The 13148-nt window shown below is 43.4% G+C and overlaps 2 protein-coding genes across 6 annotated transcripts; one reads left to right on the top strand and one right to left on the bottom strand.

Annotated features, from left to right (window-relative positions):
* Positions 1–416: 416 nt before the first annotated feature.
* LOC112564062 (vitamin D3 receptor-like) lies at positions 417–4684 on the bottom strand. Of its 5 annotated transcripts, XM_025238634.1 has the most exons (5): positions 4581–4648; positions 4019–4059; positions 3489–3851; positions 2538–2655; positions 417–2103 (listed from the first exon to the last, which is right to left on the bottom strand). In XM_025238634.1, exons 3-5 carry the CDS (start codon positions 3774–3776, stop codon positions 935–937), a joined length of 1575 nt encoding a protein of 524 aa, XP_025094419.1. In that variant the 5' UTR covers positions 3777–3851; positions 4019–4059; positions 4581–4648; the 3' UTR covers positions 417–934. The 5 variants fall into 5 exon arrangements, with proteins under 5 accessions (XP_025094419.1, XP_025094420.1, XP_025094418.1 ...); XM_025238635.1 differs by lacking the exon at positions 4019–4059 and having other exon boundaries at positions 4581–4684; XM_025238633.1 differs by lacking the exon at positions 4019–4059 and having other exon boundaries at positions 3489–3922; positions 4581–4605.
* A 1996-nt stretch (positions 4685–6680) lies between these two features.
* Positions 6681–11102, top strand: LOC112564065 (nuclear hormone receptor family member nhr-8-like). Its single transcript, XM_025238641.1, has 5 exons — positions 6681–6743; positions 7880–8117; positions 8360–8477; positions 8948–9639; positions 10200–11102. The coding sequence occupies exons 2-5, from the start codon at positions 7884–7886 to the stop codon at positions 10689–10691; spliced, it is 1536 nt and encodes a 511-aa protein (XP_025094426.1). The 5' UTR covers positions 6681–6743; positions 7880–7883; the 3' UTR covers positions 10692–11102.
* Positions 11103–13148: the final 2046 nt, after the last annotated feature.

The raw sequence follows: 13148 nt of genomic DNA, 5'->3' as shown, positions 1-13148 counted from the left end.
CAGGGATTACAACGACTGAAGTGCTCTCTTGCTGTCTGCCGGCCCTGATGGTGTTTTGAGTGAATATAAAGTTGTTGACTGTAAGTATCAGTATTTCAGTAATTTGTCACTTGATCATGTCTCTAGTCAGAGCTCAGCCAGACTCAAGGAGTGGGTGGGAGATGCTGCCAACTGCAATAATCTCTGTTTTATAGACACAAAGGCAAGCTTTTTGTGTGTAACCCAAGGTTTAAAATAATAAAATTCTTAGTGCATGTCTAGAGTAGTTCCTGTCTGTGAAAGATTTATTTCAGATAAATGTTACTTAGAATAGTTAATGACTTCTATGAAAGAAGACTCGATTAAATAATGTATGATAATCTTTCATTTTTGCACACACACATACATACGCCACTCACAACATATTGAAAACTTTCTTAACTTGTTATTTTTATATTTTTTCTGATTATTGATGACACCAACAGGTTATTAACATTTTCTCTGAGTATTTACTATATGACCATCATACATGTTTATGCAAGCTATTATATTTGTGATTAACATATATATATAAAAGACTTTTGTATGTTTCAAATTCATTAGCCAACAGGTAAATAGTTTTGTCTTTTTTAGCGTGACTACAATTTCAGGATAACAAAATGACATCCTACACACTATCATTGCCCATGGCTGAAGTCCCGATGGTGGTTGTCAGGGCAGCGACCATTCCGGTGCCTATGGTCACATGTGAAGTGGTTGGCATGAACCGGCTGGGGCATCCTGACTCCTGTCAGTGTGATGGTGAAACCTTTAGTATGAACAGGCTAGGTCATCTTGACATGGTGAATATAAACAGTTTATTGTCTACTTCTGGCGTAGCCATCAAGCAGCTTCTCAAGGTCTGGCAGGAAATTTGTCATCCAACGATGCGCAGTACGTGGTAAAGAAGTCTAGTCTAGTCCCCCGAAAGCATTTCGGCCAAGAGCGGCTGAAAGAGGTGTGAGAACTGCTTGAAGTGGCTGGCGGCCACCTGACCCATATCGTACAGTAGAACCAAACGGTTCATCAGCGCAGTGAAGTAGCGGTCTGCGTAGACGTAGGAGTACTCGGACTGCAGGTAATGTTTCAGAAGGATTAGGTACTTGTCACGGGAAGTATTGAGCTCCGTGGGTTCGTTGATGGTGCCCTCACGCGGGTCAAGCAGGACGAGGATGTGCAGCAGCGCATACAAGGTCAAGTCGTTGCCAGCCACGGCCTTGACCTGCGTGCACAGGTCAGCGCCATCGCGGGTAAAGGTCGTGGAGTGGAAGTCGGAGGGCAGCTGGCTGACGCTGATGTCGCCCAGGAAGATGCGCCAGACATCGCTCTCTGGGACAAAGAAGGAGGAGGCGCATATACCGTAGGCTTGCACAAAGGAGGCCTTGAGAGCGGCGATCTGATCCACCTGCTTCAGCTCCCGGAACTCTGGCACCGCCTTGGCAAAGCTGACACAGTGGTAGCAGACCTTCTCTAGAACTTTGAGGTAGGATTCCATTTGCAGGACCGTGATAACCTCCAAGGGCTGGTCGGGGTCGCGGTGGGTGATCCGGAGCATCGTCTCCTGGTACTTGCTAGTCAGGTGCGCCAATAGGGTGCGCTCCTCGGTCGACAGAAGCCAGTACCGCTTGATGTCGGACGGCAAATCAGAGAGTGACACGTGTTGAAAAGAAGGTGACTTGCAGGCTTCATGACACGTGCCTGCCATGTCATCAAACCGTTTACCATGGGCTGATGCGCTCATTTCCTGAGGTACAGGTGCTGAATCCACGTGCGATGAACCACAGGGCTCGCTGGCAAACACTGGTAAGAGGTCGATGGGGCAAAGTTCACTAACCGGTGATGACTGCACAGAAGTGAATTCCTGCATGCTGTTCTCTGAGTAAGCTACACAAACAGGCACTGACTGTGAAGGCTGAGGACCTGGTGTTAGGGCAGGATGCTGATACCGCGATGGTTGAGGTTGAGTAAAATGACAGATGCTCTCTAAAGGTTGAGATAGAGTAATTTGAGACCTGCTCTCCGACTTTTGTTCTTGTTCTCGTTGTTTATTGCTTCTCGACAGCCTTGCTTTCTTCCTCTCATCGTCTGAAACAAGATGACAGCTATTTTTACATCACTTGTATGCAGTTCCCTCACAGATAAACTTCACGATTAAGGTGAGAAACTGCTCGATTAGACGGATTATTATTATTATTGCTTGAGTGAACAGAAATAATAATAAGCCGTCCATGAAGGTATTTACATGACCTACAGACCGGCCACAATATTTACAATTCCTTTGATCATCGTGAGTGCACGAGAGATAAAACAGAAAACTGACATTGCTAGTTTTAATCTCTGACTGCGCGTGATAAAACAGTTTAACTAGCTGTTTATTGCAAAGCTATATTAGGAAAACAAGTATTTACTTTACACCAATGCAGAAAGCAATGTTAGAATAAACAAAATAAAGTGCAGGTTGGCGAAGACCAGAAGGTTGAGGAAGAAGCGAAGGAAGAAGAAGACAGCCCGGTACTCACTCAGTATAAGCTGTGGCTTCATGCCAAGGCGAAAGCACTTCTGAAGACGACAAGATGAACAGAACTTCCGGGTCACCGTGTCAATGACGCAGTTTCCGTTGAAGACACATTTCAGCTCCTATAACAGGAAGAGAAATAAAAATCATTTATGATTGCTTTCATCTTCTTACCGTATTTAAGAACTATTGAGACTATACCTGAACTATTCAGACCTCGACTACAACAGATGATGTCTAACATTCTGTCTTTGCCGTAAATACTCAAATTATATTAATCAATATGGCTTCCCTCACCACGACAGAAAAAGGTCAAAATCAAGATGTCATATTTGTACGCAGACGTGCCTAATCAATATCGTTGTCCCAGTTTTTCCATTGGCTGAGGTCATCCCAACATAAACATATTTATGTTAAGTTGCTGACTTCTCTATGTGCATGATGGTTTGTAGAGTTGTATCTCGAAAGAGGAAAAGGCGTTACTAACTCAGATTAGGAGATATGTATCTTGCACTGAGCTTTACCTGATCATAGAATAATATTTGCACCATTTTATTAATTATTTAAATAAACGGATTTAACTCTGTCTCACTTTCAGATACATTTCAGTCATAGCAATCAACTTATTCTACAGCTTTCTTGAGCCCACACTTTCCACTCAGAAAGACGCACTACTTTCCAAATGGATAGAAATTTAAAGACCATCTACACAGCAAATCAATTTGGCAGTAAAGTGATCCATATTTTAAGTCTGTCTTCACATTCCTTTTTGTCATCCCTCCTGTCCACGTTATAAATGATGCCGACATCTTGAGAGCCAACAGCGATGATTGCATCTCGCCAGCAAGCAACTAACGAAGGTGCTTGTATCCAGCGAGTTACAGGTCTTGAGCCAACACATCTCTAGTGAGCCAGCAAAGATGGGGGAATCTAGCCACCAAATATCAGCACGTACCTCAAGTCTGGTGGCATTGCGTCTGAAGAACGCTTTGCACGTGTCGCAGGTCAAGACGCCAAAGTTGTACGCCGAGGCTTTGTCGCCGCAGACACAGCAAGATCTTCTCGCACCTTCTCGTTCGCAGCCAGGAGCACCACCTGGAAAACTCTCGCAGGATGAGCTGGTCGGGACGTCTTCAGTCGTTTGTGTGAGCCAGCCCGAGCCTTGTCGGGGCACGTGGGGCAGTTCCCGATTATCGTCATCATACTCGTCTTCTACATGTGTGTGCCCGTCGTCGACCTCCATAGCGTGGGGTGAAGAGTCACACGAGCAGAGCACGTGGAGGTCAGGGAAGTAAGGAGCGGTCTGCACTGCTCTGGACTGTGACACATTTGACGTCCAAGTAAAAACACTCATTCACGCACGCACGTATGTGCACATATATACAATTGCTTACGAACACACACACACACACACACATGCATGCACGAGCGCGCGCACACACACACATCGACATAGAACTAGAGAGTTTCTAACACTATACGTACCTAAACTATACCTGGTGATAGCGTCCACCCGAATGACACCCCTGACAGCAAAAAAAATGACGAAATGGTTTGGGTACGAGTGTTCATCCTTAATCAAATAAAACTTGCATACCAAGCGGTCTAAAGCAATAATATGTTTGATTTGCGCCACCCGACCTGAATAGTACCTACGCCATTTGACATCCTTTTTCAAATCGTCCCTGCACCCACCCGTAAGACCACATTTACATTTCTGATTATATTTGTCGTATATGACATGCTGTGCTTGGGGGTCTCATGGCCACTAACTCGTGTTGAGTGTGTTTGTATAAAGATCTGTTGTAAAAGCTAATGTTTGTCGGTGCTCTGTGGAGCAGGGGCACAATGCATTGCACTCTTTCTGCTGAACGCAGCCATGACCTCACAACAAGGTAGAACATTTACTGGAGAGAATAACGAAGGAATCAGGTATTCTATTGACAACAACCTTGTGTTACTAAAACAAGAACATCGGGCAAACGCAAAATCTTTAAAGACTGACACCATTAGAGATTGGAATTAATTGCAAAATATCGTATCTTACCAGTTAACCTGTCCATAGACATGCAATGCACTAAAGTATCACAGAAAATGTGTGTAGTAGTGCACAAGCCAAGAAACGTAACTCTGATACTTAATGTTTGTAGCTCCGACAGGGTTACCCTCCTTGGCTCGAGCAGCAAGGGAGACAAATTGTGTTTTCGATGCGTTCCAATTTAGACTTCACCTGAATATAGCTGTGCATCTCTAGATGCAGCTAACCTGAATTCTCTTCTTGGGTGAAAAATACAATCTGATGGCTAGATGCACTTTTCTGTCTTTTTTGCAAAGTGATAAACAACGTGTTCTTAAAACTCATGCTGCTGACTGGAATTGTCTGCCTACGGACAGATTGCCATCAGAGCTGTTGCACCTGAAAGAGGAATGTCTGACACGAGGTTTTGGTCAAAATTCAATTTGATGCCTGGGATCAATTGGTTAGCAGGCATACTGGGTGATTAATTTATCACTCTCATGATTATTAAATATATTACACTGAGGGTGGTCTAAAATGTTCACTGTTGTTTCTCATTCACGGAGGTAGGGAAGAAAAGCCAACGACGGCGACAGCATGTTCATTTGGCATAAGCTGAAACAAAAGATGGACACACGTCTGTCACCTGCTTGGGCTTCTTTCAACTGACATGACAGCTGTCAACACTACACGGCATAGTGTCCGCTCTCAGTGCCAGCTGATACAGCAAGACCTCTTTATCGATAACCACAGGAAGGTGCACGATATCCCATGCTGCAGTGCGCCGTAACTCACCTAAATCTGAGAGATCACGTTTTCCCTTTAAGTGTCAACGGCTAAGATTCCTTGGTACACCTGCAGTAAGTACGCCATAGTGGCAGCTTCATTGGGCATGAGTTTTTGCTCTCCGTAATTGTCACACTTTGACCTTTCCTTTTTTAAGCTTTGCTTCTCTAAACTAAGTCGCCAGCAAGGGAAATGAATAACACTGAAGATGTAGTGTGAGGACCTTTTGTGCAAATGTTGCGGCCTGGCATTGTCCGGCGACTGTCACTGCCGTAGAATGCAAGATAGCAGGAAGAGGAGCCATGTTTATTCGTAACTCATGTTTATCAATATATCACTATCCAGATTTGTTGTCGCATGACTTTGTTAATATTTAGTGCGTTCTAAATAGGTCTTTAGTAGTATGCAGCTTCCTATTCGAAGTGTGGGAAACGCTACATTACATTAGGTGAGGTGGAAGCACTCATCTAAAATTACTGCATAGATGCCATCCCGCAACCATCTTGTGGGACTCGTGATATCACTTATAGCATGTAACATGAACATTGACAGTACTGCCTCTTCAGTTTTGAAATCAAAGAACTGAAGCAGTTTAAGACAGCAAAAAGTGTAGAACGTTAACATTTGATATATATATATAAGGACTACTTCAGCAGGACATTCCAAATACTCAGACCACAAACTTGTGTTACTCGTCCATACTCAGACCGTATCATTGAACGAGTATCAAGATGGCGGCTTGTTGACTTCAAGCAGGGCTAGTCATGGTCTATCCTTTAGTTTCAGATCAGCCTCAGACTTCTAGGATTTGTAAGTTTGCGAGTCTGCTCTTTCTTATAAATTTCACGACAGCTATTCTATGCATAATATGCTCTAATAAAAAGTATAAAAATAAGAAATACAAGTCTTGCAAGTTCGAAATAACAGACCTAGAAATTATGACAGAAATAATTGATCCAGTTTATCTGTCGTGTGACTTTCATGCGTTTTAATTCGCTCATTTTCTTCAGTAATTTACTATAGATGCGAACAAAATAGTTATAAATTTTAATAAAAAAATATTTATTATTTTTGGTGCTGCTCATAGGGTGGTCTGTGACATACCTCTTGAATTGCAAATCCACCGATATAATACTTTCAAGACATTTTCAGCTTATCTTCCTTCGCAGACTCATTTGGTTTCGTATGTCGTTTTTGTTTATGTACTTTATGAATTGTTGAAACAATTTTATAATCTTCTTCAGAAAAGAATAACTCGGAAAACAAATTTATATTGCTTTCTCGCAAGAGTATACAATCAGTTCAGCTGATCATAAATGCCGAAAGTGGCGAATGGAGTGGTTCAGCCTCTGTTCGCAGACGACAGTTCTACAGTCGACGTTCAGATCTACAAAGCCATCATTACTAGTAATCTGTGATAACACCACATCAAGTGATTCTTGGATACAATCTCGTCTATCGATCAAATCATCTGTATGGTGCGATTGCTAGGGTGTACACGATAACGAAGCAAAGAGGATAAATAACATTACGGACATGTAGTAGTTTATTCCTTGTTACTTTTTGAGGAGCATAGTAGTATACTGAAGTATAGTGTGCAGCATGGGCAGCAGAGAGGTACCTGATTTTTTAAAAATTAAAAATTAAAGTATATTGTTTATTCCTGGTATGACTTTGATAACGGCTGCTGAGGACGGTAACCAGTCAGCACTACCAGATATCCAGGGTGTAATGGAGAGTGATAGATTCAGGACATTTTTAGGTCACGCAGCTATATTTGGATCACTCGGACACGAGGGCTCGGATTTTACTAGTTTTCATCATTGTCTTATCAATGAAAATATTGAAGTTGCGATGACTCAGTAACCATTTTTTGACATTTTCCACTACGTTTGCCGTAGATTACTGATAACCTCATACTTTGAAGGTCTAATTCAGACGCATTGCACAAAGCAATCATGATGTTTAGCAACAAATGAGATAGACATATGAACGTCAACTGATAAAGGTGGTTCTGGCTCCTATGGCGACCGCTTTAGAGATTACAGCAAAGTAGCTCAACGAAAGAAAAACAAAAACCAAAGTGCCCCCAAAACAGCTCACTGTGGGGCGTGTCTCTTCAACTGTTCAGTTAAAGGCATATTTGTATTTGTAGTTATATCTGTGTCTGGTAGTTATCTTTGTAGCTATGTATCATTTGTTACGTTTGTAGTTGTGTCGCATAGTTACCTATGTAGCGATGTTTGTGTTGTATAGTTAATTTTGTCACGAATGATGATCTAACAGGGTAAAAAGTTCTAAGCTAAGGTATATAATAGTACAGATAAGGCAGCAAGCGAAGTTAGCTTTGTGACACATCGGCATCTTGGCGGATCCTAATCCTCTCTTTCCTCTGCCTTTAGTATAACCTTATTAATTAGATGTACTACACAGTAACCAGGAGACATCATCATCCATCCTCCAATATCCATCATCATTAATCATCTCTTCTTTAATTACAAGTTTTATGGTATATAAAAGTTGCATACAAATTTTTGGTGTAGTGTCATGGAGGAAACCGACGGGGTGCCTGAGGCAAACACTAAGGACACTCCTCCCAAGACCGAAAACATCGAAATGGAAGCCACAACCACTACGACAACGACCGTTAGAAAGAAGCGCCCCCTGGAGGACAAAATCTGTCGGGTGTGTGGCGACAAAGCGGTGGCTCACAACTTTGATGTGATCACCTGCGAGTCTTGTAAGGCATTCTTCCGTCGGAACGCTTTTAAACGCGACGAGGTGAGAAACACCAGCCAAACAAACACACAAATCAAATCTTTAAAATCATCCCAACACGTGTCAAGCTTGTTTTGCAATATGTATTTCACACCGGTATCAAAATCCACGAAAATAACGATAAAGTGTTGGTCTACGTCTGGTACATCAGTTTACAAGCACTAACAATCCACCCGGACGACGCTTAATACAAGATGATCTGCTTTTGTTCTTACACACATAATTTTTATTGCAATTTTTTTCAGCTCCGAGAATGTGCGTTTCAAAGGTCTTGCCCAATCAACGTGCGGACCCGACGTTTCTGTTCTGCTTGTCGCCTGAAGAAGTGTTTCGATATTGGCATGCGCGCCGACATGATACTAGGTAAGAAATGTTTCGGAACTGGCATGTATGGCGATATGATATTGGATAAAAAGTGTTTTGACATTAGTAGGCGTGGTGACATGATACAGGGTAAGTAGCGTTTCGAAATCGACGTGTAATGCGACAGGATACTGGTTAACGCACCGAATCCGTCGCCTTCAGCCGACATGTCAGTAGTTGAACATAATACAACTGAATATGACATAATATTGTATAATACTAACGCGCTGGGCTTGTACAGGAGCCCAAGTACCATTTCACATGGTTTAATCCTTTTTTATTATTATTATGATCCCCTGTAGTTTACTTATGCACATGGTCCACTCGTTCTTACCGTTACACAGTCAGGGGCGATACCGTCGTTCCTGACATCAGACTTTTTGACGGACGCTAGTGACCTGTTGTTGAGACATCACGATTTGTGCTCGTGGTTAGAACTAGGATGAGTCAGATGTCGGTTGATGCTTCAGATGACAGCAGGAGACAACTCCGAATGGACAAGCGAGGCAAGAGAAGAAACAGACGGGACGGATCTTCTGTGGGGGGAGTCACTTCTGGCGACAGTCCTCTCTCTGGTGATGATTACCATCGCCATGAGGCTTTCGCCGAGCAGGAGAACGACCACGCCATCAGCAGCCCTCGGAACGGCAACCACAGCAACGGCCGCAACACCGCCGCTACCGAGACGCTCAACGCTCACAGCATCAACAGCATTAACAGCAGCAGCCTCAACACCACGGACTGCAGCTATCATCACTTCTCCCCCGGCACCGACATGACCAGTCCCTTGAAGCCCTCTCCGAGTGGCAACCCGATGGTGAGCCAGCAGGTGACGCCAGCAACAGCAGCCGCAGGGCACGGCACGTGGCATATACCCTCGTCCCCGCCAGCCAAAGAGTTCCAGCCCGTCCCCTCCCACCTCTTGCCCTCTGACCCACACATGTACTGGCGGCTGACAGGGGAGGAGCGTGGCCTGCTGACGCACATCTCTGCCACCTACCAGAACACCATCTTGCGTTTGCCGCAACAAGGGGGCGCTGCCGAGCGGACGGAACGCGCCGTCAACAACATCACGTTGGAGGACCTGCTGGGTCGCTGTGACGTCTGCGCCCACAATGTCGTCAAGCTGATGAAGGGCCTGGGCGACTACCGGAAGCTGCAGGTGAGGTCGGTCTGTCGATTCACAGACGAACCAGTGATGTAAAGTTCCAATACTGCACAATACAATGTCATACCACACATAGAATGCATCACAACAGGTTTGTAAATAGATATATACAGTAGGTACAATGCAACTTTATTGTCTCATAAGACAAATACATTTATATATTTTTCTTCCATGCGTGTACAAAAAAAAAGCCTAGTGGCAACTTTAAGTGGTACACAAAGCCTGGCCCAACTCTTTCCTTCTGCCGTCATTTTCCTTTCTTGCAGATACCCATGAGCGAAAGGGAGGCGACCTGCTCCAAATTCTTGTCAACATACCCCTCCCCCCATAATTAGTTGCTTATCCCAGTGTTTACTTCTCTCTCTCCACTTTGTAGTATCGTATAGTTATTAACTTTTCCTGGGCTGATTTCTTAATTTCTAATCATTAATTCTAAGGGTAGTCAGTCGGCGTTTCTAAGTGGTTAGACAATCCAAGTGTGCACCATTGAACATAAAATGCACACTATGCGATAAAGCAATAAAACACTGATTAGCAATTTTTTAAAATTTCAGATAGAAGACCAGCTGGCTGCTCTGAAAGCCTGCGCCATGGGGACCCTCATCCTCAAGGGCGCTGCCTGCTTCGTGGTAGAGCGCGATGCCTGGATCAAGGCGTACGGGGAACTTCCGGTCTCCTTCTTCGTGAGGGTCACAGGTCACGAGAAACTCATCCGTCAGCACGCGGAGTTCTGTCGCTCGCTGAAGATCCTGCTGAAGAATGATGTCACTATGTATGCGCTGCTGCAGTGCGTCATGCTCTTTGACCCCCGCGAACCCAACATCGCCGACCGACAGCTGGTCAACTCCATGCGAGACAAGTACCTGCAGCTACTCAAGCACTACCTGGAGTCGCAGGTCTCCTACACCTACGCGGATGCCTACCTGCAGTTTCTGCGCGAGAAGCTGGCCGATCTAAAGGTTCTGGCTGAGAAGATGACACTGATGTTCAAGGAGTGGACGGCCCTCATCCAGCCTCTCATGATCGAGGTCTTGAGCCTGGCCTAGTAACACTACTCACCAAAGTTTTGGATGTCTTCCCAAACGGTTATACAAACAATTGGTTGCCGGCTGTTCTTGTTTTCGGTGTTAATGACCAGGTTGAATCCCACTTCTCAATCTTTCACATTTGAAGCCAGTAAAACTCATTTCAAAAGTGACAGATAGGAGTTGGTTAGATAGTTTACTTATTCCCTTGAACACCTGTCTCCAGTAGCAAATTGAAGCATATAGGTAATTGTTGGTTATATTTGGTTGTTAAGTGAGTGGAGACGGTCGTTCCTGTAGGTCAAGGACTTCTGGAATCTTTCATACCATTGCTCAGTTAGATTCTAGTGATATTGAAAGAAAATTAAATGACAGTTTAAAAGTAAGTGCTGGTGTGTTGTTATGGCTCCCAATAAAATGAATTAAAATCCCTTTGCGGCATCAGATATTTACTGCTATGCTCTTTCTATCTGTCCCCTACATCTCTCTCTCTCTTCTGTTTGTGTGCAAAAATGCATGATGTGCATCCGTCTGTGTGCGCTCCTACATGTGTGAAAATATCTATACACATGCATATACGCTTGTCTATGTGTGAAAAACTTTATTTTTGATGGACGACCTTTTACGCAAAGCGGAAATGTAAAAATCATGTCAAAGTAGGCGCATAACTGTTTAGAGATCAGGGGGGTGCAGATGTTCGAGATAACTTCGAATCTACATTTTATTTATGTTCGTGGTCATCACTAGATTAATTGCCCTCCCACGTGATTGGCTCATCACACTACATCCAGCGGATAGGCGATTGTTGTCATGGTAACAACGGGGTAGCCATTGGTTACAATGACGTCAAAAGCAAGCAGGTGCCCGTCAGGTATATCAGGTACAAAGGGAAGAAAAATGAAGATTAAGTTTGAAAATTTAAAGTAAAAGGTCTAGGAATTTTTGACATTTTGGAATGCAGAACTCGAATCCATAAAAGAAAGTGCTCACCTTTTCCTAACATTTCTTCTTTTTTTTCTCTTTTTTACTAGTTCGCCAATCTGTATATTGTTGACGATGTCCTGCGTTATAATCTCTTTCTTCTCTAATGTTTATCTTTTATTCTAGCCCCCTTCTCCCTGATCAACTTGTCAGCAGGCAGTTTTTCTCGCTAATTACATATCCTCCGAGCATTAGAAGGGTGTGTGTGTGTGGTTGTGGTGGTGGCCGTAAAAGCATCTTACAAGTCTTATGCCTGTAGACAAGTAAGAGCCTTGATATTGGCCTTTGTTTTTGTCTGCACCTGTAGGGCTGACCCCGAACTGACATTTCTAAAGTGCATCTTTGGGTCTGAACAAGGATTCTCTTATCACAAAGCACATCTTTTGTAGAACTTTACTGTGACCATGCATGCATTTGCATAACGTGCGTCAATATTTACTTTGTTGTAGACGTGAGCGTGTCTGTTATATGCGAATAAGGTTCATGGTTGTTGGTGATTCAGTCTCTTTATCATTTCTGTAAAGCAGTCTGAGCTCATCATTGGCAAAAGCGCTATATCTATCCTAATTATTATTATGTTCATGGGCTTTACACAAGACGCAGTTCTCTCCCCTTCTGAAGCACTGTTAAGCCAGGGGAAGTAACCTGTCAGCGATTCCTCATTTGTAGTTTTCACGGTTATCGTTTATAAGGTTGAAATGGCAAAGGGGAAAGTCCGCAAATTTTTACAAATTTTATAATTTATTGCTCGAGTTATAGCCTTGATTTTTGCATCAACTTAACCCGAATATGCTACCTCTTATTATTTTTGGCAAATTTGTCTTAGTAATCGTGCTCAATTTTTTTTCACTTGAAGAATTTCAGTGTTTGCATATTTTGTGAGACGACTCCGGTGTTAAATTTGTGTTTCTCAGAATACTGTGACAATGATAGCCTTTAGTGCTAGCGGAATACATCAATCAATAAACAATGACAACCGTTAGTGTTAGCGGAATACATCTCTCAATATACAAGGACTGCATCCTAATTTGGCGAATCACATCGCTCAAAGTAAAAGGGGGTGGGGGTGAAATACCGGCTTGAGGTGGCCCTGAGGAATGTCCTAAACTAAACACAATATAACGGCTGGTCTGGCAAGAGTCTTCATGTCTGGCATAGAGCAAATTAGCGAGATGTGTCCAGTTACAGCGACATCCTAACCAAACGATCCTTTCTGGTTTGAACCTGGTTCAGGCAGTCGAAGCTGATTACCGCACATTGGTTTTGTGTTCATCACCGATCTTGGCGTATGTGGAGACATTACAGCATCTGAAGCTGTGCCAGTATCCTTAGAAACAAGTTCTAGCAAAACGTGTGTGTGTGTGTGCGCATGCTCAAGTTGTCTGCTGGTGCGTATAGTTTACGCAATGAACCGTGTAATATAATGTTTTGTAAAGGCCTGACAAGTCGGTTATGGAACTTTATTTTTGGAATTTGGACATAAAAGCGGGAGGGTCT

Source organism: Pomacea canaliculata, linkage group LG5 (genome assembly GCF_003073045.1).
Source record: "Pomacea canaliculata isolate SZHN2017 linkage group LG5, ASM307304v1, whole genome shotgun sequence".
NCBI classification, from domain to species: Eukaryota; Metazoa; Mollusca; class Gastropoda; order Architaenioglossa; family Ampullariidae; genus Pomacea; species Pomacea canaliculata.
This window is presented reverse-complemented; position numbering and strand designations above follow the sequence as displayed.

Bases quoted from the DNA above. Each gene is read 5' to 3' on its own strand.
- LOC112564062 (XM_025238633.1), bottom strand. From the start codon at position 3,887: ATGAGTGTTTTTACTTGGACGTCAAATGTGTCACAGTCCAGAGCAGTG. The intron at 2,656-3,488 runs GTACGTGCTGAT...TTCCTGTTATAG, and splicing joins GCAATGCCACCAGACTTGAG to GAGCTGAAATGTGTCTTCAA. The intron at 2,104-2,537 runs GTGAGTACCGGG...ATCTTGTTTCAG, and splicing joins GAAGCCACAGCTTATACTGA to ACGATGAGAGGAAGAAAGCA.
- LOC112564065 (XM_025238641.1), top strand. From the start codon at position 7,884: ATGGAGGAAACCGACGGGGTGCCTGAGGCAAACACTAAGGACACTCCT. The intron at 8,478-8,947 runs GTAAGAAATGTT...TTGATGCTTCAG, and splicing joins GCGCGCCGACATGATACTAG to ATGACAGCAGGAGACAACTC. The intron at 9,640-10,199 runs GTGAGGTCGGTC...TTAAAATTTCAG, and splicing joins GCGACTACCGGAAGCTGCAG to ATAGAAGACCAGCTGGCTGC.